Source organism: Pelophylax lessonae (assembly GCF_965119305.1).
Source record: "Pelophylax lessonae genome assembly, chromosome: 7".
Lineage (NCBI taxonomy): Eukaryota > Metazoa > Chordata > Amphibia > Anura > Ranidae > Pelophylax > Pelophylax lessonae.
Genome location: NC_138774.1, coordinates 40,869,927 through 40,893,866, shown reverse-complemented (window position 1 = coordinate 40,893,866; position 23,940 = coordinate 40,869,927). Strand labels below are relative to the sequence as shown.

Below are 23,940 nucleotides of genomic sequence, written 5' to 3'. Positions count from 1 at the left end.
CTTGAGTGAATTTTTTATCCCGAACCATAGCACTTTCTTAACCACTTAAGCCCCGGAAGATTTTATCACCTTCCTGACCAGGGCCTATTTTGCGATTCTGCACTGCTTGACTTTAACGGACAATTGCGCGGTCGTGTGATGCTGTACCCAAATTAAATTGACGTCCTTTTTTTCCCACAAACAGAGCTTTCTTTTGGTGTTATTTGATCACCTGTGCGATTTTTTGATCATGCGCTATAAACAAAAAAAGAGCGACAATTTTGCAAAAATAACAATATTTTTCACATTTTTTTATATGAAATTCCCCAACAAAAAAAAAGTAAAAATCAAAATTTTTTAAAAATTTTTTGCGGGACTGCGACATTGTGGAGGACAGATCGGACCCTTGACTGACATTTTTGACACTTTTGGGGTTACCAGTGACATTTCTACAGTAATCAGTGCTATACATATGCACTGTTACTGTAAAAATGACACTGGCAGTGAAGGGGTTAACTTTATTTGAGAAGGAGGGGTTAAGTGTGTCCCTAGGGGTGTGTTTCTAACTGTGATTGGATGTGGCTTTTGATGTAACAGCACAGATCAATGGTCCTACATAGCAGGACCGTATGATCTGTGCTGTTACACAGGGGAGAATGACAGGAGGCTTTGTTTACATTAGCCGCCTGCCTTTCTCCCGGTGTAACGGACGATCGCGAGTGCCCGGCGGACATCGGGTCCGCCACTCACACGCATGGGGGGGGGGGCGTGACCGAGCGGGAGCGTGCCTCCGGCGGCACACGCTCGCTCCCTAGAGCCTCACAGGCTAGCGACGAAGATCGTCGCTTTGCCTGTGAGGGGCTGACTGCCGACGTAAATAGTCGTTAGGCAGTCGGCAAATGTGGTTAAAGAAGCACAAGCACTTTTTCAGCTATTAGGGAATAGCTGCAATTTACACAGGATTACCATTGTATGGACTGTGGACTGTTGACTGTTAAACCACCATCACGAATCAGCACTATTTATTCGATTAATATCACCTTAAAGCGGTAGTATACCGCTTTTTTCCACTTTTAACTACAGGTAAGCCTATAATAAGACTTACCTGTAGGTACAATTAATATCTCCTAGGGGATTACATACATCTGAACTAATTAAAATGGGTGAAACTCCACTTTAATAATACCGTGGGTTCATTGATTATAGAGGTATTCCATTCAATAGCACATTAAAAATCACCTATTTATTTATTTCTTATTTGCATCTTGCATATCTATTTGTGTACGCCACTCCCTCTAGTGGCTAAGGAAGGGCATCACAGTCTCAGCACTTGATTGAATTTTTTATCCAGCACCATGCACTTTTTTAACATTGTATGAATTTTTATTTATTAGTACTCATTGGTATTGTATATATTTCTAACTTTGGTTTCCTATTTGATTGTACACACATCAGAGAAGCGCCAACCTCACACTCCCCTTTTTATTCCATATGCAAATCGATAGGGGTGTCAATACAAAGTTAGCGACACCCCCAGATCACATGCCTGATGAAGGGGTCCTGCGTGGCTCCGAAAACGTTGCACTGTTTTTTGATGTGATCTTTTTTGCAATAAAGCTTTTGGACTGTAATAGATCCAGTGTCCAGCTGGTGATCGCTTCAGCACCCAATATAGATGTGCCTATATACCAGGAAGGTGTGCGATGGGAATATGAACTTTACCCTCAGATCAGTTCGCATATCGCAGTGGGAACTGTCAGTTCGGACATAATTCGGATCGCATAGGTGTGAGCACCCATGCGATTCGATTCTGGTGCAGACCCAAAAAAAGGGTCTTGTGCGACTTTGGTCCAAATGCAATTCAAATTCAGCCATACAATCTGTATACAATCTGAATGGCTGAATTCGCAATGCACAGACATCGCATGTGATTTGCAGAGCAGTGCGCTGGGAATCACATGCGATGTCTGACATCCCATATGTGTGAACTGGCTCTAAATCATACTGTGTGTGTTTTCTGAAAGGAGAGAATCTGTAGAATAAAATAGTGGTGGTGGCAATTTTTTTTATATCACATATCAGTGCAATGATTTATCAAGCCCAAAATTGCAGTAAAAATATATTTTTCACATTAAGGGGTCCAGAAAAAATTTGCTTTGCGAATGCTGCAACATTCGTTCAAGCGTATTGAAGAAGACCCATAATATTTGTAAGACTTTGTATAATAGTTTTCCTTGTTGTAATTTGCTGGGCTAATGTAACGTTTCCTAACGCTCAATTGGGATGGGCCAAACACCCCCCTGTTCCATTCGCAGCAGAACTGAACAGGGGAAATGCTCTAACCTGAACAGCGAACCCCATTGAAGTCTATGGGAGCGAACAGAAAAAATCAAAAGGGCACATTTTGAAGTTTTATATGCAATAAATTGGCCATAAAAGGGGTTTGGGGGTCTGGGTACTGCCCTAAAGGCCTGTACACAAGATAAGAAAATCTGAAGGGAAATTTCGTCTGACGACCGATCTGCCGATTTTCGGATTGTTAGTATGGTGCTTTCGACAGCCGACACCGACTTTTCGGCCGGAAAAAATCCTGATGTGCAGGCTCTATAATTTTTGTTGTCCGTAATACAACGCCCGATTTTCGTCTCATTAGTATAGTTTTCATCTGAAAAAAATCTTAAGAGCGTGTGTACGTGGCTTAAGGGACATGTACTGTATCAATAAAAAAAAAAAAAAATATTTTTTTCAGGAGCTGTGATTTTAAATATGCTTAAAGTGAAACAATAAAATGAAAAATTCCTTCAAATATCGTGCCTGGAGGGTCCCCTTAATGTGTGTGTAAAGATGCACATCTGTAGCTTTTTTAGATCTTACTACAGCAAAAATAAAATTTCTAAAGAAAAAAAAAAACAAGTCGAATCGCTATCAAAACGACTCACGGTTTCTGGCAGCGCGCTATTGAAAAATTAAAGAAAAAAAAACAGCGTGGGGTCACCCCAAAATCCAGACTAGAACCTGATAGTTAGGGGTCACGGAAGCGCCAAGCGGCGCTGTGCTGAAGGGATTTCACACAATTGTAATATAATACTCGGCGCTTCCGTGACCCGCTCTGAGCACTGCAAATGGGAGGGGCTGAGATCCCCCTCTGACAGCTATGAGAGGAGAAGGACAGCAGAGCGGGAGACAAGCTGAGCGCAGAGCGCGCTGTACCGAAGGTATTTCACACTATTCTATTACAGAAACACACACTGGACATTATATAAAACAGTAATAGTGTGGAATCTAGAATTTTAGAAACTCTAAACTAGGGCTGATTTTCGGGGTAGGTATTATTTTCGGGGAAACACAGTATACTGGCAGTGAGAAAAGATATTTATCCATTTATATTTACTAAAAGAATTGCATTTCCATGTTCTGTGTAGTGTGGGAGAGCAGATATAGTGATTGCAGGCTCCTGGGTTTAGTAACACTTTAATCATTAATCACTTTACTTTGCCAGCTTTTTGTTGCCCTGTCCCAACTTTTTTTTAAGTGTTGCTGCCATCAATTTCAAAATTACCTTTTTTTTTTTTCTTAAAATGGTACATTTTCTCAGTTTAAACATTTGATATGTTTTCTATTTTTTTACTGTGAATATATAGTAATATGGGATTATGAGATTTGCAAATCATTGCATTCTGTTTTTCTATGTAGATTTTATACAGCATCCCAACTTTTATGGAATTGGGGTTGTAAATCCACCATCAATCACATCATCCAGCTATGCAGCTCTCATTCACAATGACTGACAAGAGCCAACCCGCCAGGAAGAAAAAAAATAAAAAACAGTCTGCTGACATGTCGGGACTCACTGTTTGACTCCCGCTGAATGTCGTCTCCCGGGTCCTGCAGCCGCAGTATAAGCAAAGGGGCAGTCTAAGGCCTCTTACACATGATACCCCTGTTTGAGTATCTCCTTTTTCAGCCGTAAATTTCAGGAGTAATTGTCTTATTGAAATGTGCTCATTTTCGCGCATATGCGTTTGCGAAAATTTGCATATTTTCTCGCAAATTTGAGTCCTTTTGCGCAAATGTATTCTCGTGTTTTTGTATAATTAACTTAAACTTAACGTATACTTTACTTGTAAAATATACAAATTAGCATTTTTCAGATTAACAGTATGTTTGAGTGAGTTCATTTGTTCGCAATTGCGCGTATTTTTGCACATTAGGCGTAAATTACTGTCCAAAAATGCATATTTTTCTATTTTGTTCTTACTGAAGAATGCACGGCGCTCATTTACGCGCCTGTGTGCATAGGCACATTACAATGAATGGGCTGGATTTTAGCTCAGAAAAAAACAAAGCTGTACTGAGCTTTTTTTAAGCTGCAGTTTGCAAGAGGCCTAAGGCCCCTTTCACACATACGGTCTGATCAGATCCGTCTGTCAGTTTTTCAGGCGGACCTGATCGGATCCTCCATGCATCTCTATGGGGCAGCAGATGTCAGCGGCGACATGTCAGCTGACACCCGCTGCTCTCAGATCCGATCCTGTCCGTCAAATCTGGACGAATGGAAACCCTATTTTCCATCTGTCTAGCAGATCGGGTCGGATGAGAACAGACAGGCGGTCCGTTCTCATCCGATTCCCCCATAGAGGACAGCCGGGAACCTGACAGCTCCTTCTCCGCACACAGAGCTGTCATCCGCCTGCTCAGCGGGGATCGGCGGATCGATCCCCCACTGAGCAGAACGGAGTCCGTCGGCAGAATGGACAGGTGTGAAAGGGGCCTTATTATGACATCATTGGCCGTATATGGACATGACTATTTTTGGTCAATAAAGTCATGATGGTGGGTCCCCAATAAAAGTCCCCTACCCAAAAAAAAAAAAAAAACAATAAAAATATTTTCTGTTAGAGGAGGGGGGCAGGAGGAGAACTATATAAAGTTGGTAGGGAGGGTAAACCTCTGCTTTAAAAATGTTTAATTCTGTTATGATTGAGGTAAAAGAAGAAGTTTTTTTTTATTAAATTTACCTGATATTGATCTGAAATGTAAGTGTTTTATATACTTTCATCATCCAGTAACTTGTATGAGGTACAAAACCTTCTGTGGAAATCTATTTGAAGAATACTACATTATGATAATAAAACCCTTCCGGGCCGGTGGCCCCCTCTCACCTGTATCATAGCCGTTCTCCATTTTTCCAATGAAACTCTCGGCTTTTGCCAGTCTTGCTGCTTCCACCAGCTGCTTTGCAGGAGGGTTGTCAAGACCATAAGCAATGTTTTCTCTGACTGTTCCAGCAAACAGGACGGGATCTTGAGCCACTAAAGCCACCTAGAGAAAACATTGGGTGGTAAGCAATTATAAAGTAACATTAAAGGGGAACTCCAGTTTCTAGTCAATGTTAATGGAGCTTCGTAGTCTAGTTTTCTCTTCAGTCAGATCACCTCTGCCTATAAAGAAGGCATTTGCTCTTTTTTTGTCACTGTGAGGTGAGAATATACATATTATACAATTTTTTTAAGAGGGACCAATATTTTCTTTATTTATTTGTTACAGGTACTTATATAGTGCTGTCAATTTACGCAGAGCTTTTACATACATATATTTACATTTTTCATAATACAATATGTTCTATCTGTTTAGCGGAATGGGCACTGAGAATATGGTTTGGATTACTTCAAATGGGACAGTAATATTTATCAACAATATATCTCAAGGATCCATGTTAAAGGCCTAGCTGAAAAAACGTTTGTTTGATCAAGTGCCTCGGTAATCAATGGTTAGATCGTCAAACAAAAAGGAGGGAGAATCACCAAAAACTGCTGCTGATTTACCGCAGGTGTACTACATCAAGATAAAATATAAAAATGAATCAGCGCACGTTTATATCCCTCTCCTGTTGACCAAACCTTTATAATCACCACATATAGAAAAATTTAAAATATTATTATTTCGCAAACTAAATAGTATAAATATGTGCAAAAAAAGATTTTTGAAAAACTGTGCAATATCTGCTATATCCAAAAAAGTGCAAGTACAAAAAATAAATAGGCAAAAGTTCTAAAATGTTACAAAACAACTAAATGAGTAGTTCATAAATTTATATGAGAAACTGCAAAATTACAATAAAAATGATGATAAAAAATTATTCAGTTCATATAGGAAAATTTGTGTGCCAAAAAACAATTAATGTGAAAAAGTCCCAAAAGTGCAATCAGTGCCAAAGTATTTAATTCATTCAGCGCTTTCTCTTCTGTGTCCACTTGTGAACAAACACCAGGTGTGCTCCTTCCACCGTTATCCTCCAAACCGACTCACCAGAAATGAAGCTGGTCAAATTATAAACCAGCAACCACTCTTCCAATAGTATAAGTATTCTCCAGCAGGATGGTCTAAAATTCAAAGGTATGTTCTCCCCACTTTATCCATGAATGTTTGTATTCTCAGAGTTAAGGTTATAAAAAAGAGAAGGTAAGGATTCCATAGCACAGCATTTTTCAACCTGTGTGCCGCGGCACACTGGTGTGCCGTGAAGAGTCCCCAGGTGTGCCGTGGCAAAATTACCCCATCTGATCTACAAACTATGTTGGCCACTCAGTTAAGCCTTGTTGTTACAGCGGTTCTGGTCCGCTGTCTAAAGCTCACTTCCCGCTGCCACAGGCATTTGGGAAGCTGTGCGGGCCGTCCGATCGCATCTTGCCAACCGATGAGGTAATCGGTTGCTAGGGGCGGGTCAAGTGTACGCACAGCTTTCTGGGATGTGCGAGACGCAGGTCCCAGGAGACGCTGGCTGGCGCGCTTTTCCCCGAGGGGAGGTGAAGCAGAGCATGAGAAGAGGAGGAAGAACAGGGAGGAGGCTTTTCAGTGGCTCCTCTGAGCTCCATGAGGTACAGCAATTGTACCTGTAATTTACCTGCATGTTTTTGTTTTAGGTATAATTGCAGGCATGGTGATTGTTTTTTTTTTTAATGCAATATAAATATACATAAGATATGTTGGTTATTATTATTATTGGTAAGAGTAACTATATTTCTTTAATGGTAACTGCACCTCTTTTTATTTTGTCTTTCGCTTGCACATTGCTCTGCTGCAGTTTGGCCGCAGTGCAAGTGTAGCGCAGGGTACCCACGGTTTTCATGTGCATAACCTGCAGTTTCCTGTAGACTTCTATTATGTCCCTCATTTTTGGTGTGCTTTCAGAAAATGTAGGACATAATAGAAGTTGATGAGAAACGGCAGGTAACGCACATGAAAAGTGCAGGTACCCTGCGCTACACCTGCACTGCAGCGAGTCATAGTTAAATATACGTTCCGGCTCTGAAATGGTTTATCGGGTTTATGGCTGAAGATATCAGCCATAACCTCAGTATCGTTTTTTACAGCCCACGGCTGGCTTTCTAATCATGAAAGGGTTCCAAGCAGCACATGAGCCACTGGAATGCTTTCAGAAGCAGCGGGAGGGGATGTACCCCCCTCCCACCAGCTCACCCCAGAAGCAATCCAATAGTGCAGCCGGCTAGTCCCAGGGGGCGATGAAAGAGTATATCCTCTTTAATAGCCTCTATGGCCTTGGAGGGCCAGAGCGACGTCATGTTGTTCCGTCCAGTCCAGGCTGCATTTTTGGTTGGTGTGCCTTGAAATTCTTCCAGATTTTAAAGTGTGCCTTGGGTGAAAAAAGGTTGAAAAACACTGCCATAGCATAACTCTGTATAATCTGTATAATCAATAATTTATTAACCACTTTACCACCGGAGGATTTTGCTGTCTTACGTCCAGGCCACTTTTTGCGATTTGGCGCTGTGCGACTTTAACTGACAATTGCGCGGTCGTGCGACGCCGTACCCAAACAAATTTACGTCCTTTTTTTCCCACAAACAGAGCTTTCTTTTGGTGGTATTTGATCACCTGTGCGATTTTTACTTTTTGCGCTATAAACAAAAAAAGAGCGTAAATTTTGAAAAAATAACAATATTTTTCACATTTTTTTATATGAAATTCCCCCCCAAAAAAATGTAAAAATCAAAATTTTTTTACATTTTTGGCCAATTTGTTTTCTGCTACATATGTTTGGTAAAAAAAATCACAATAAGAGTATTTTGATTGGTTTGCGCAAAAGATATTGCGTTTACTAACTAAGGGAAAGATTTCTGTCATTTTTGGTGTTTTTTTTTTAACGAGTAATGGCGGCGATCTGCGATTTTTTTTTTTGCGGGACTGCGACGTTGCGGCGGACAGATCGGACACTTGACTGACATTTTTGACACTTTTGAGGGTACCAGTGACATTTCTATAGTAATCAGTGCTATAAATATGCACTGTTACTGTAAAAATGACACTGGCAGGGAAGGGGTTAATTTTATTGGAGAGGGAGGGGTTAATGTATGCCTGGTGCTTACTAACGTGTGTGGGGGGAGGTGACTGAGTGACACAGGGACAGATCGCTGTTTGTCACTGAGGAGATCCGCCCGCTCTGTTTACACAAGTGGGCGGATCCCCAAACTCGATTCCCCGACGATCGGGGAAGAGCAGCGGCGATCGCCGCCCACAAGGGGAGGAGTCCAGCGACGTAGTACTACGTCGCTGGATGATAACGAGCCACTGTGCCGCAGTAGAGGCACAGTGAGCAGTCGTCAAGTGGTTAAAAAGACCTAGCTGCCTGTTGCCAATAAAATACTGATTCATACAGTCAGACTCATAGCAGATGCTAATATCATCAGCTCAACTACCTGTCTTCAACACATTGTTGATTGTGCTGATTTACTCACCTATTGTCTACTGTGGGTTATGTGTTTACACTTATAATAATGTGTATTGTACTTCAGGAGCTCGATGACGGCAAGTCTGCTAGTTAATTGGCTCAGGATGATTGAATCACTGTTACTGGTGGGAAATTAGAATACTGTTTGTGTTGGTTGTGTTGTGTTGGTTGAGTCTGTGAAATGTTTACTAGTCCCTAGTCCCCTCTCACGTCCAGCAGGGAATGCCCCTGGAAAATGATTTAAGAAACCCCTTGCATGGGGAATCATATAAAAGCCAGCTGTGGCTGAATAAAAGTGTTGTTGACTCACAGAACTGTGTGTCGTCCAGGGGGGGGGGGGGGGGGTAGATTTTGCCTTGGATATGTTAGTACTTTCTCAGCTTCAAGGATTATACAGCGGAGATACCTAGGCTGGGTATTGGCACTCCGTTACAATCTGCTCACAACAAATGTTATTGAATATTTCATCTGTTTAGGACAGGTACAAAAATGAAAAATGATTGGTGATTGGCTGCTCTGGGTTACTCTGCTTTTGCACCTTTAGTGTTATTTAATCAATGCAGCTCTCCACTCTGTATACTCCCTATGGACCAGAGCAATATTTTTAATTTCTTCTATGGACCTGCTGATTTGCCAAAAAAGTTGTCATTACTTATAACAAACAAAGTATTATATTTAAATATTAACTAAAACATTTTTATTAAAAATTTGCAATTTACAAGCCTCAAACAGAACCAGAAAGGGGTAGATTTACATAGCTTGTATCTAACCCACTACCAATGTTTTACTGCATTGCAATTGCAGTTTTAATCACATTAACACATATGTAAATAGGTAACTATTACCAAAAGTTATTTATTTATTAAAAAAAAAAGTGCTTTTTTTTAATCCACCCCTTTGGGCTCTTTCACACGGTCCACCTCCTTAGGCGGATCCGTGCTGCTCAGCAGGGGATCGTAAACACAGATCCCCGCTGAGCAGGCAGGTGACAGCTCCCCCTCCGCTCTGTGTGCGGAGAGGGAGGTGTCAGAGCCCCATGCACCTCTATGGGGGAATCGGATGAGAGCGAACCGCCTGTCTGCTCTCATCCAATCCCATCTGATCCGATCCCCTGGACGGATGGAAAATAGGGTTTCCATCCGTCCGGATTTCACGGACAGGATCGGATGCGGATGGCAGCGGGTGTCAGCGGACATGTCTCCGCTGACATCCGCTGCCTCATAGGTATGCATGGGGGATCCAATCAGATCCGCCTAAAAAACTGACAGGCGGATCTGATCAGATCACTCGTGTGAAAGGGGCCTTAGACAAAAAAGTAACAAAACTAAAAAAGTAACAAAACTAAAAAAAACACGCTTTTTTCTTTTCTGATAAGTGTTGGTTTAAAAAAATGTTACGGTAAAAAAAAAGTATATACATTATTCCATAATTTGTCCTGTTTAAAATGACACAAAAAGTATGATTCTGGTAAACTAAAAAAGTAAACCAACAAAACAAACAAAAAAAAAGTAAATATTAATAGTTAATGAATTAGAAATAAACAAAATTCAGCAGGGGAAAAAAAATGAAGGGAGAAGGGAATGAAGTTGTTAATAAAGACTGATTAGGGTAAATGAAGGGCTAAAAAGGGGTTAGACAGATACAAATATAAAAGAAAAAATAAAAAAAAATTATATTTGTCAGGTTGCTTTAAGTGACAGGATCTGAAAACTGAGTCTCATCCCTTTGATCTGCAGATGAATGAAACAGAGTAGATACAAAATGAACAATGCTATTTTGTATCTCTCCACTTCGCTTCTGTGGTGTTGATACAGGGTGTTCTTTTTTTGACAGATGCAGCTACTTAAAGTATTTGTAAAGTCTCATTTTTTTCCCTATAAAAATAAAATATCATACTTACCTGCTCTGTTGCAGTGAATTTGCAAAGAGCAGCTCAGATCTCCCTCTTCTCGGGTCCCTCTGCTGTGACCCTGACCCATCCCTCCTGTTCAGTGCCCCCACAGCAAGCAGCTTGCTAAGGGGGCACCCAAGCCAAGTCACAGCTCCCTGTGTCCATTCATACACGGAGCCCCGACCCGGCCCCCTCTCTCCCCTGATTGGATGACTGACTTTGATTGACAGCAGCAGAAGCCAATGGCACCACTGCTGTGTCTTAGCCAATCAGGAGGGAGAATCTCAGACGGCTGAGACACTTGTGGGCATCGCTGGGAGAGGGACCTCAGGTAAGTATTCGAGAAGGCTTTTTATCTTAATGCATAATGCATTAAGATAAAAAAACCTTCTGCCTTTACAACTCCTTTAAAGAAGATGTAAACCCTATCCTATACCCAGTGAACAGCCTCAGATGATACACAGAGATGAAAAAAATCCTCCTACATAAGTTTTACATGTATATCTGCTATCTTCCCTTTCTACATTCTTTAGAAAGTGCAGATCGGGTTAGAAATATTGTTTTCTCTTCCAGCAGTGGGTGTGGAGTCTGGGCTTACACTGTGTGTGAGCTGATTGGTGGAAAGACACACCCTCCCCCCCTCCACATAGGCAGAGGAATGAAGGAACATGCAGAGCTGTACTGTAAATAGACCAGCTCTCTGCTTATCTCCCTCTAAGTATCCTCCCCAACACAAATTTTCAGCTGCTTTTATCTCATATGTCGGAGAACTTGTCAGAAGTGACTCTGCTGATAACAGAGGAACGGAGAAGCAGAAGGACATGGCACTTGGAGCTTTGGAAAGAGTTAAGTAAACACTGCAGATATATGTGGCCAGGTCAGATTTCATGAATGGGGTTTACAACCACTTTAAGCTGCTGTATTTACACTGCAACTTCTGGCTTTAATGTTAAGAGATGAGAATTGCTGGCAAGTGGAAGGGGGATGTAGCAGAGGGGCAGAAGGACTGGACATACTACAACTGCCTTGTGTACTATAAAGGTTTATTGGTGCATAGTATGCCCAGTGTCCACAGCTAGGTAATAAAGAGTTTTGATTACTAAATGCTTTTAAATGCAGTAACTCTTCAACTATTCTGAATGTACTCTGCTGATACAAGATTGACTCTGACTGAATGTTGTGGGTAAGTATAAAATATCAACCCTTAGTTGATTAACACCGTTTGTCTTAACAAATAACTTAGAAGTACAAGATTACCTTGCTGTGGAGGTACTGGTGCTTATATTCAGCCAGTGGTCTTCCGTCGAGCAGGATTTTCCCACTCTGTGGCTCATAGAATCTCTCCAGCATTGCCACGCAGGTTGTCTTCCCACCACCAGAGGGGCCCACTAGAGCTGTCACAGTGCCGGACTTAAGAGTGAATGACACATCCTAAGGGGTACAAGAGTTTGTATGAGAATAACATATACCTGTATGGAGGAAGTCACAGACTGAAAAGCAGTCAGTCTGAAAAAAGTTACAGGAAAATATATAAAGACATAATTGATAATCTGTGTGCAAGAAAAAAAGTCCTACATGGCCTTATTGTGGTCTGATCATCACAAGGAATGACAAAGCAGGGGCACCTCCATGCTTTATTTGGACTGAGTATGGCCAGACCAAGGTTTTTCTTAGCTTTTTTTCCCATACCAGAATACGTAACTGCTAAATCAACTCAAAATTAACTTAATGTGATTGTAAAGTCCTGTTTTTTTCGTTCGGGGTAAAAATAACAAACATGTTATACTTACCTTCTCTGTGCAGTTGGTTTTGCACAGAGCAGCTCAGATCCTCCTCTTCTCAGGTCCCCCGCCGGCGTTCCTGGCCCTTCCCTCCTGTTCAGTGTCCCCACAGCAAGCAACTCACATTGCCAGTGAAGAACGCCTTAACAGGGAAAAGAGGAAACTGATGTTAAGCCCATAAAACTTGGCAGCTGGTCAACCTGAACCTTGGTGGAGCAAAAAACTCCAGCAGGCATTATGGAGGGGACACTGTGCTAAAGGGATAGGTATATGGTCCATGGATGTTGTTATCTGGGAACCGACACTGGACGCTTACCCAGTTCAGACTATAACATCTAGTATGTATTATTGATTCTTAATACTTACCATCACTACCCCCACTTGAGTTGTGTACTATAAGGCTGGATGAATACTACAAATCATTGAAGGTGATTGGTGATAAAGATACCCTACACTTTCCGGCTCAGTGGAGGACTTTTTGTCTTATTACCATCTTAATGTTTTGGATACAATTGTTTTGAGATATAGCAATCTTTACTATGTAGTGACCCTGACGCCTGCCCAGGGATATTGCTTCACCCCGCCTCTGACCAATATGGAATGCTAGTCTTTTCTTTGGTCTCTATGGCCATGAGGAAGCCACAAGTGCGAAACACGTCGGCTTACTGGGGACCGCTTAGACTGCACTCCATTTGTGACCACAGTCATCCACGTGGTACTTTTGTATCAACACCTTGATATGGAGAATTTTTCTATTCTTTTATTATACTTGTACATGTATACTTTTTTATTTGTGATTCAATAAAATGCTGTTTTTACAAATTAATATGCTTTATTTATAGACATCCCCTTTCCTTTTTGGCCCTTTAAAGTCCAGCTTTTTTCTTAATATTTTGTTTTCTGTGATATATTTGGGATGATGGCCATATAATCACGGTACTTTGTGTCCTAACAAACTGAACTATTCTAAAGGGTCCAACTGAGAAAAAATAATGCAGAAAGGACATCCAACATTTTGGGACGGACACTAGTAAAATACAGAGCTATTTTTTATACAGAGGTAAAAAAGAATATTATAGAAATGGTTTGAAGCTTACGGCTTCATTCAGCCCTTCATTCAGTTGCTGACAAACTAAATATCCATTTGGTTTCACGTTGTAGTAATAATTTATCAATATCTCCTCCCCTTTCATGTGTGGGGATGTGCTTCAAGGTAAAGAATTTTAATTTTTGTAGCATCAGTTTGATTTCTATATCATTTATATATGATAATGTTGTCCCTCTCAAAATAATTGGTCATCAAATTCAGATATGAGGTACACATAAGCATTTTTGTACCTCATTACTAAGAGGTAGTATCTGATTTGATGTATAATGCTTGCAAATCGGATTATTTCATTCGTTTGATTGAATATAATGTGAAGGTTGTCTGGAGGTTGTCTCACACTGATGGATTGAACACTGTGTTATATAAGTAAAGATTTATCTACATTGTATTCGGTTCAACATTCGGACGGTATGTGTATGGAGTGGGTGGTCATACGAATGCCCAGGGGGCTACTTATGCTTAGGGTGGCTGGTGGTGGTATTGCCGCCATGCTCCCTGGCTTGGTGGTGCCTACATTTGCCTATGTGTTTGATGGCGATTTCTTCGGGGGGAGATGTCTGATGACTGGTGGCCATGTAGGAGGCATTTTTCCTTGTACACATTGGCTGGATGAGGTTAGTGTTTTTTTTTTGATTCCCCCTGACCATGTATGGGCACGTTATACCTAGCTTCAATAGAGTAAGATTTTCAAAGATGGCCGCGAGTGGTTTGCACATGTGCAGGACGTCCAGGGGATCGTGCATGCACAGTGGGCATCCGCATCCAGTTAGTGACGTCAGATGGCAAGGGATAGAAGTGGTATAAAGGAACCAATGTGGCGGTGGTCTCTCCGCCTTGGTGGACACCTGGAGGTGGAGCTGTTTTACCCTATGGAGTAGGTAATGTTTTACTGAAAAAGGAAGACTTGTTTTAAGGGCCCTCTAACTATTTACTTATGTGGTGACTCCATGTGCTTATCCCAATAGATTGCTCCAGCCTTTGTTGCTGAAGTGGATTGTAAATGCCATTTTGGATTGACTAAACTGTGGTTGGGCTAAATGGAGGAAAAAATCCTTTAAATGGAATGCTAGACTGCCAATCCCCCTGAGCTGTATGTTGTTATCCAGTGATTTCATTGAGGTGAAAGATCTTCTCTGTGGAATACTAATTTGTTTTGCTCAATGTGTCCATCTGAACTGGATTTTATTATGTTTTTATTCATTGTATTCCACAGAGTGCCAAATATAGGCTACTATCAATTATTTAGTTTTTTTGGCTATTCGGAAATGGTTTACCTCTTTTTTGTTGACTGTGCTACCGTGGATGCCTTAAAAATATCTTTATCTACTTCCAACAACCCCTTCTGAAACTGCGGGTCTATGATTCTATATTACAAAAGTGCATTTAGGGGTATGCATACAGTGCATCCGGAAAGTATTCACAGCGCTTCATTTTTCCACATTTTGTTATGTTACAGCCTTATTCCAAAATGGATTAAATTCATTCTTTTCCTCAAAATTCTACAAACAATACCATATAATGACAATGTGAAAGAAATTTGTTTGAAATCTTTGCAGCCTTTGCTCAATACTTTGGTGAAGCACCTTTGGCACCAATTACAGCCTCAAGTCTTTTTGAGTATGATGCTACTTTTTGGGCAGTTTCTCCCATTCGTCTATGCAGGACCTCTCAAGCTCCATCAGGTTGGTGCCCAGCAATTTTCAGATCTCTCCAGAGATGTTTAGTTGGGTTCAACTCTAGGCTCTGGCTGGGCCACTCAAGGACATTCACAGAATTGTCCCATAGTCACTCCTTTGTTATCTTGGCTGTGTGCTTAGGGTTTTTGTCCTGTTGGAATATGAACCTTTGCCCCAGTCTGAGGTCCAGAGTGCTCTGGAGCAGGTTTTCATGAAGGATGTCTCTGTACATAGCTGCATTCATCTTTCCCTCGATCATGACTAGTCTCCCAGTTCCTGTGGCTGAAAATCATCCCCACATGATGCTGCCACCACCATGCTTCACTGTAGGGATGGTGTTGGCCATGTGATGAGTGATGCCTGGTTTCCTCCATACATGAAGGTCTACAAACAATTCCTTGGACTTCATGGTTTGGTTTGTATTCTGACATGCACTGTTGCGGTTCCTTATCCACATCAGTTGTTATCCCAACCGCCTGCTCTAAAAACCCCTTCAAGCCGAGGACCCATATTTGCATACGGTCGGCGTAAAGGGGTTAAACTGCAGAATTATTTTAGAGCAGTGATCCAGATACTATGGAACCCATTAGGTCAGCAAACAGCCAGGCAACTAGCATTTTCAGGAGGGCTTCTTACATGAACCCAAATCAAACCCAAACATGCTCACCTTCAGGGCGGGAGTTTCTGGGCGGGAAGGGTATGAAAAGGTCACATTCTTGAACTCGAACACTCCATGTAAGTTTTCAGGACTCAGAGATCCAGAGGTGGAGACCTGAGGCTGCTGGTCCAAGTACTGGAATACTTTGGTTGAGGCTCCGGCAGAATGAGTGATCTCACTGAGCATGTGGAACAGGGACTGCAAAAGAGGAGAGAAGACATTGTGAGATAAATATTTCTTAAAGTACAGTAAAACCTTGGATTGCGAGTAACTTGGTCTGAAAAACATTTTATAAGACAAGCTAATTTTTTTTTTTAATTTTGACTTGATAAACAAGCGATGTCTTGATATACAAGTAGCGTCACATAACAACTGAGTATAAAAGAGAAGAGAGGCGCCTCTAAGTGTAGCAATATGCTTACATTTAATGAAGGTTCAACATTTAGCAACTCACATGGCTGATGATTAAAGGGGCACATCTAAGTATGCAGGCATCCAGGGTAAAGCTGGTTAATCATAAAATTGAGTGTCCTTGTATACCACTTTATATCATAGGAACGGCCCGATAATTTATTAGGTATACTATAGATGAATTGAGTGTCCATGTATACCTCTTTATATCATAGAATTAGGTATACTATAGATGAATTGAGTGTCCATGTATACCTCTTTATATCATAGAATTAGGTATACTATAGATGAATTGAGTGTGCATGTATAACAATTTATAGAGGATCGTAGATGGGTGCTACACAACCAATTGCACAATGGAGGTTTAGATATCAGCCCTTTGATTACTAGTCGGACAGTGTTTAAAACCAATATGGCCGCCAGCATATTGTTTAGTGTTGCCGGGCAACCATAGGTTATAAAGAATGTGAGGTGTAGCAATATGGCCACTCCTGATGACGTCTATCTGACGAAACGTGTCATTACGTCACCTCCAGTTTTGGACAGCCCGGTCCATGGAACGCACAGCATCATGGGGATATCATCTGTACATGTTCTGATTACATGGCACAATTGTAAGTGCAAATTTAGCTTACTTTCTTTCTCCTAGTGCAATATCTGGATTTTTTATTGAGGATAATGCGCTAGGCCGGCGTGCCCTTTGTTTGTTTTTGTTTGCAGAATGTCCAGACTGGCTGGGAGAAAGGCCAACTGAAAAGGATAAGAAGCACCATGCCTTTGGCACCACTCTGCATAATACACTGAGAGAGTCCGGCTCTCCCCATGTAACCAGCAGCACTCCGCTCTGCTGTCAGTGTGATAACCATCTATTCTGTAGAAAGAGTACAGCGTCCAGCTGTTACAGAGCTCTGATGATAACATTTTTGTAGCACCAAATTAAAGAGCTTGGGAAGAAGAAGGACGCACTTTTGAATGCTCAGTTGGGTGCCAGATGACCTGGTCTTGGCACCAATCATAATCTTCTTCAACTGTAGACTAACTGCACTTACAGCCATAGAACCAGATTGGATATTACTCACCCGTAAATAGCGTCCGGATTCTATTTGGTACAACATGAAGGACACCATCTGCCCGCTGGTTATTGATCCGCTCTGGATTAACTTGTGCCCATACACCAACATCGCCACCTGAGTACCTAGGTTAATGGTCTAGAAGAGGATGAGGGGAATGGCAGAGACCGAGCACACAGGAAAATGAGAGAAAAAGATAAAGAGAAAAATGATGAGAGAAGGAAAAGAGATTGCAGAAAATAATTGTTAAGATTTTTCTTATTATTTAAAGTGGTAGTAAAGCCTTTTTCTCTTACGTCCTCTGACAGTCGCTGCCTCCTCTAAGTCATCACTGTTGGGTATTGACTTCCCAGGAGTAGCTAGGCATATAGACTTAGTCCAAAGACAAAAGGCATTAGCATATACACACCCATGGGGGCTGTCCCATCTGGTCAATACCCCCCCTGCATCACCACTCCCAACTCAGTTTTACTTTGCCTAGCGTCAGGAGTAGTCAGGCTTCCCTTTGCTGGGGTTTTCAGTCTCAGCCTTCCTAATCTTTTGTTTGATTTTCTTTGAAAAATGTCATTTTTTTCTTACTTTGCTAGCTGTTTATTTTGTCAGCTTCTAGTGTTAGATTTCTCTTCGGATGAAGATGGATCATGCGGTGCTGGGATTCGGACTGACCGCCCTGGTTCTCCAGGGCACAGAGGGTCAGATGGACCCCCAGCCCGCCATCGAGCGTTCAGCTATGGCTCGCCCTGGCATTACGAACGACCCATCCCTGTTCGCTACAGGGATGCAGCCGTGAGGTGGCTACCTCACAGGACAAGTCTGCGATGCTGCAATGTCATGTCCCTGGCTCACGGCACTCCCTGTTAGATGAGGACAGCGGTTTTCCGTGCATAGAGGCTTCCCACGCCATCTGGTACAGGTAAGTACTTCTGTGTGGGGCCTCTGTCTGGGGTGGCAGTCTGTGTTGCTGTGTGTTCCCCATTGTCTGTGCCTGTGTGACTCCCTGTGCGGTCCCTGTGGGGATCGCTTGTGCACATACTTTTGTGTGGTCTGGGGGTCCCTGTCCCTGTGTCACTTCGGTGCATTGTTGGGGGTACAGACGTTTATTGGTGCGGCGGCCGCGGCGGTGTATATTCGCGCGGTTCGCCATCTTCACTATGGTTTAACATGTGTGTCTCCTCTGGAGCGCTTCTGCATGTTATTTTGGCGCCATCCGCCGCCATTTTCTGGGCGGTGGAACGATTGGTCCGGCCGCATGTCGGCGGCCATTTTGGCGTAGCCTCCAATGCTTTTCCTATGGGGCAGCCATTTTCCCTGAGTCTGGCATATAGTCCAGCCTCCTTCAGCAGCACTTCCTTTCCATCAGCAGCAGGACATCGGTAGCAACGCTCTGCGAGCTCTGCAGGTTATTGCTCTCAATTTTCCTCTGTATTATCGCTTCTGGCTCAGTTTCTCTTCTCCTTTTGGGGTCTTTTGTCACTATTGCAGTTGCGGTGGGATGCGCACGCCACAGCGTTTTTTACAGGGGACAGTACTTTTAAAAATTGCACTGTGGGATAACTTGAGCGATGGATTCTCAGGAAAGCAAGTTTCCTCCAGCTTTAGTGGGGGGTCTCAGTTCTCCTGTGGCCCCGCTGCGACCCGATTTGGCTGCTGTGGTGGCGACTTTAGTGGCTAATATGGAAATGCTGATGTCTGAACGGGCTGCAAGGAAGAGGTCCAGATTGTCTCTCTCTTCTGATTCAAATGGGGATATGGCTGCTGCTGCGAGCGTGCCCTTTTCAGGGTCCCGCTCATCCTTGGGCCCCCCGGGGTCTGAGGGGGAGGCTGAAATGGAGGGGGTTGATGTCTCCTCCCCGGGGTCGCCTGAAGAACGGGAGACCATGGATGAATTGATTGTTTCTGATAAGGAGACCTTGCATTTAGAGGATGAGCCCTGTCCTCCGGGCGTTGTGTCCTCATTTGGGATGCACAGGACCCGCAAGTCTGCGCAGGCTTTTCCCTGCCCTGCTGAATTTCATTACACTGTTAATGAGATGTGGCGCACGTTAAAACGTCCATTCCTGGTCCCTAGTCGGTTCAAATTGCTTTATCCTTTTGCGCCGGCTACAGAATCACGATGGTGTGTGCCTCCACAGGTGGATCACATTGTGGCCGTGTTGAACAAGGCTACCTTGATTCCTACTGAGGATACCCCGCTGTTCCGGGATCCCACGGACCGGCGGTTGGAGTCTCTAGCTCGCCATTCCTATACGGTGGCGGGTTCGTTGCTCAAACCCGTTTTCGCGTCCGTTCTGGTGGGGCAGGCGGTGGCTGATTGGACTAAAATGCTTAGGAGCAATCTCGTGTCTGATGGTGTACCGACTGCCCGGCTGGAAATGGTGGATCAGATCCACCAGGGAGTCATGTATTTGTGTGATGCAGCCTTGAATGAGGCCCCCTTGGTGGCTCGCCTCTCTAGTGTTGCGGTGCTTAACCGGCGGCTGATATGGCTGAAGAGCTGGTCGGCTGACCAGTCCTCACGGAAAACGGTTGCTGATTTACCCTATGCTGGCTCTCGCCTTTTTGGCGAGGCATTGGACACCCTGGTGAAAGGCGTCACGGGGGCCAAGAGCACTATGCTGCCCCAGAACCCGAAGGTCCTTTCGTGCCTTTCGGAACCAATCCAAGGGCAAGCCCTTTAAGGCCAAGGGCGGTCAGAAGAAGCCCTGGGCGGGTAAGCAGAAGTCCGGCACGGCCGGCTCGGTGGGTCAGTCCGCCTCTGCCTGAAGGGGCGCCCTCACCTGTTTCTGGGGTGGGGGGACGTTTGCGCGGTTTCCTCCAACCTTGACTGCTCCGGATATCGGACAGGTGGGTTCTGGAAATCGTTCGATCAGGGTACAAGATCAAATTCCTTTCCCGGCCGGCGGACAGATTCTTTCCCTCCAATCTTCATCTGCTTCCGGGGCGTCTGCAGGACTTGCATCAGGCGGTACAGGACCTGCTTGCTCAGGGAGTGATTGTTCCGGTGCCTCATCGGGACAGGGTTCGGAGGTTTTATTCAAATCTGTTCACTGTGCCCAGAAAGGAGGGCAAAGTGCGTCCTATTCTGGACCTGAAAGCGCTGAACCGATTCGTGCATGTTCGGAAGTTCCGTATGGAGTCTCTCCGTTCGGTGGTGGCCTCCTTGAGTCCGGGGGAATTCCTGGCCTCTATAGATCTGGAGGATGCGTACCTGCACATCCCCATTTTCGAGGGTCATCAGCGGTACCTTCGGTTCGCTATCGCAGAGGACCACTACCAGTTTGTGGCGTTACCTTTCGGTCTCGCTTCGGCACCAAGGGTGTTTACCAAGGTTTTGGCGCCGGTTCTGGGCCTGCTGAGGGCTCAGGGCATTGCGGTCTTGGGTTACCTGGACGATCTGCTTCTGAGATCGCGTGCCAGCCAGGACCTAGTGCGCGATCTGTCCACCACGGTACAGACGCTCCAGGAGTTTGGTTGGACCATCAACGTTCAAAAATCGACGTTGTCTCCATCGCTTCGTCTTCCCTACCTGGGAATGATTCTAGACTCTGCTCAGGCAAAGGTGTTCTTGCCAGCAGACAAGTTCCGGACTTTGCAGGACGAGCTCAGGTCCCTCAGGGACAACCCGTCCTCGTCACTCAGGACCTGTATGCGGGCCCTGGGGTTGATGGTATCGGCCTTCGAGGCGATACCCTTTGCTCAGTTCCGCATGCGGGCTATCCAGGCGGAGATCCTGGCCAGGTGGGACAGGCTGCCTCAGTCCCTGGACCTCTGTGTCTCTTTGAGTCGTCAGACCAGATTGGCTCTTCTGTGGTGGCTCCAGTCCCCGTCGGTGGCAGAGGGCAAGTCCTTCCGTCCGCTGGTGTGGACGGTGATCACTGCGGATGCCAGCCTGTCGGGCTGGGGTGGAGTCCTGGGCAACCTGTCTGCCCAGGGCACTTGGTCGGAGGAGGAGTCCTCCCTCCCGGAACTGGAATTGCGTGCGATAAAACTCTGTCTCTTCCAGTGGTTGGGCCTTCTTCAGGGCCGTCCTGTCCGAGTACAGACGGACAATGCTACCGCGGTGGCTTACATCAACCACCAAGGGGGCACCAGGAGTGCTCGGGCGGCCCGGGAGGTGACCGACATTCTGTCTTGGGCTGAGGCTCATGTCCCGGCGATCTCGGCAGTTCACATTCCGGGTGTGGAGAATTGGCAGGCCGACTATCTGAGCCGCCAGACCCTGGACGAGGCGGAATGGTCCCTACACCCGGAGGTCATTCAAATGCTGTGTGCGAAATGGGGATCCCCGGACGTGGATCTGTTCGCATCTCGGCTAAATCAAAAGGTGGAAAGGTTCGTGGCAAGAACGCGTGATCCGTTGGCGGACGCCTCGGATGCGTTAGTGGCCCCTTGGCATCAGTATCGTCTGATGTATGCCTTTCCTCCGATTCAGTTACTATCCCGGTTCCTCCGCAGATTGGTCTCGGAACCGCACCTGGTGATTCTGGTGGCTCCGGACTGGCCACGCCGGTCCTGGTACGCCGACGTTGTTCACCTGGCTGTGGCGCCTCCGTGGCTTCTGCCTCTGCGGGAAGATCTCCTGTCTCAGGGTCCGATCTTCCATCCTGCTTTACGGTCGCTGGCTTTAAAGGCCTGACTGTTGAGACCCAGGTCCTATAGGACAGGGGTCATTCTTCTGAGGTCATCCCTACCCTTGTTAGGGCTCGGAAGACTTCCTCCGGTAAAATCTATTACCGTACCTGGAAGGCTTATTTCGCCTGGTGTGAGTCCAGGGGGTTCTCCCCTCGCTCGTACTCGGTGTCGAGAGTGTTGGCCTTCCTCCAGTCTGGGGTGGACCAGCGCCTGGCGCTGGCCACGATCAAGGGCCAGGTGTCTGCACTGGCTATTCTTTTCCAACGCCCTGTGGCATCTCACTCTCTGGTTCGCACCTTCATTCAAGGTGTGCGACATTTGGCTCTTCCCAGGAAGGAGCCCTTACCTCCATGGGACTTGAACTTGGTTCTGTCTGTCTTACAGCGTGTTCCCTTTGAAAACATTCAGGAAATATCGTTGCCTCTGCTGTCTAAGAAGGTTGCCTTTTTGGTGGCGATCACTTCGGCTCGCAGGGTGTCGGAAATGGCAGCGTTATCTTGCCGTTCTCCGTACTTGGTGATTCACCGGGATAAGGTGGTTTTGCGTCCGCGCCCCTCCTTTCTCCCTAAGGTGATCTCTGAGTTCAACATTAATGAGGACATTGTCCTGCCTTCGCTTTGTACGAAACCTAAGCATCCTAAGGCGGTTGCTCTGCACTCCTTGGATGTTGTCAGGGCGATCAGGGTTTACCTGTCGTCTACGGAATCCTTTCGGAAGACGGATTCCCTCTTTGTCCTTCCTGAGGGACCTCGGAAGGGCATGGCTGCGTCTGCAGCGACTATTGCCAAATGGATCAGACAGACCATTGAACAGGCTTATGCTTTGAAGGAACGGGTTCCAGCCTTCCCTGTTAAGGCGCACTCTACCAGGTCTGTGAGTGCGTCCTGGGCCTATTGGCATCGGGCCTCGGTGGTCCAGGTGTGCAAGGCTGCGACTTGGTCGTCGGTGCACACTTTCTCCAAATTCTACAAAGTAGATGTTCTGGCATCAGCTGATGCCTCCTTTGGCCGCAAGGTTCTCAGTGCGGCTGTGCCTTGATGGACCCTTGTGTTTTTTTCTGGGTCCCTGGCTGTTGGCATTTGCTTTCCTGGGCTGTTGCTCCTGTTGAGCATTGTTTTTTTCTGTTGCCCAGTTGGTTCTCTTACGGAGCATGTAAGATTCCTTTCTCTGATGTGGGTACTGCGTTGCCTTTTCTTCGGTTGCGTCTCCCACCCCTCATGTCTATACTGCTTTGGGACATCCCAACAGTGATGACTTAGAGGAGGCAGCGACTGTCGGAGGACGTAAGACAAAACTGAATTTTTGTAAAATCTTACCTGTAAAATTCCTTTCTCTCCTTCAGTTTTTATTACCTACTGCTATGCTACCAAACTGAGTTGGGAGTGGTGATGCAGGGGGGGTATTGACCAGATGGGACAGCCCCCATGGGTGTGTATATGCTAATGCCTTTTGTCTTTGGACTAAGTCTATATGCCTAGCTACTCCTGCGGATGGGAAGTCAATACCCAACAGTGATGACTTAGAGGAGGCGGCGACTGTCGGAGGACTCAGAGACAGGAATTTTACGGGTAAGATTTTACAAAAATTCAGTTTTATTTCACATGTACCTACAGGTATGGCTAAAATCAGGGCTGGTGCTATATTATTTTGCACCCTAGGCAAGACCAGCTACTTGCACCCCTGAAAGAGAGAGAGGGGAGTGAGGGGGGGATGAGAGAGACCCCTAGTCCTGTCCCTATCTGCAATCCCACCTCTGCCCCATTGTACCAGTCTCTGTCTGCAGATCTGCAGGCCAGGTCTGTGTGTGTATGATGATGATGATGAGGACGGTACAGTACCTTCTAGGGATCGACTGATTATCAGCAAAGCCGATATATCGGGGGCGTATATGCACTTTTCCCGATATATTGGAATCGGCCCCGGGGGATACCGATATTGCCAATATTTCGGGAAAGTGCTTGTACTGGAGTGATGCCTGCAGCTAG

The 23,940-nt window shown here is 44.8% G+C and overlaps 2 protein-coding genes across 2 annotated transcripts in view; both read right to left on the bottom strand.

The window, feature by feature from the left end:
- LOC309559451 (class I histocompatibility antigen, F10 alpha chain-like) overlaps positions 1–23,940 on the bottom strand; it is a 751,751-nt gene that overhangs the window by 168,307 nt on the left and 559,504 nt on the right. The gene's annotated exons all lie outside the window — the stretch shown is intronic.
- LOC309559443 (antigen peptide transporter 2-like) overlaps positions 1–23,940 on the bottom strand; it is a 78,920-nt gene that overhangs the window by 5,091 nt on the left and 49,889 nt on the right. The window contains exons 7-10 of the mRNA XM_082262702.1: positions 17,333–17,461; positions 15,852–16,040; positions 11,877–12,050; positions 5,142–5,301 (exon numbers count right to left, since the gene is read on the bottom strand). Coding sequence (XP_082118828.1) covers positions 5,142–5,301; positions 11,877–12,050; positions 15,852–16,040; positions 17,333–17,461 — 652 coding nt within the window. The remainder of the gene's footprint in view (positions 1–5,141; positions 5,302–11,876; positions 12,051–15,851; positions 16,041–17,332; positions 17,462–23,940) is intronic.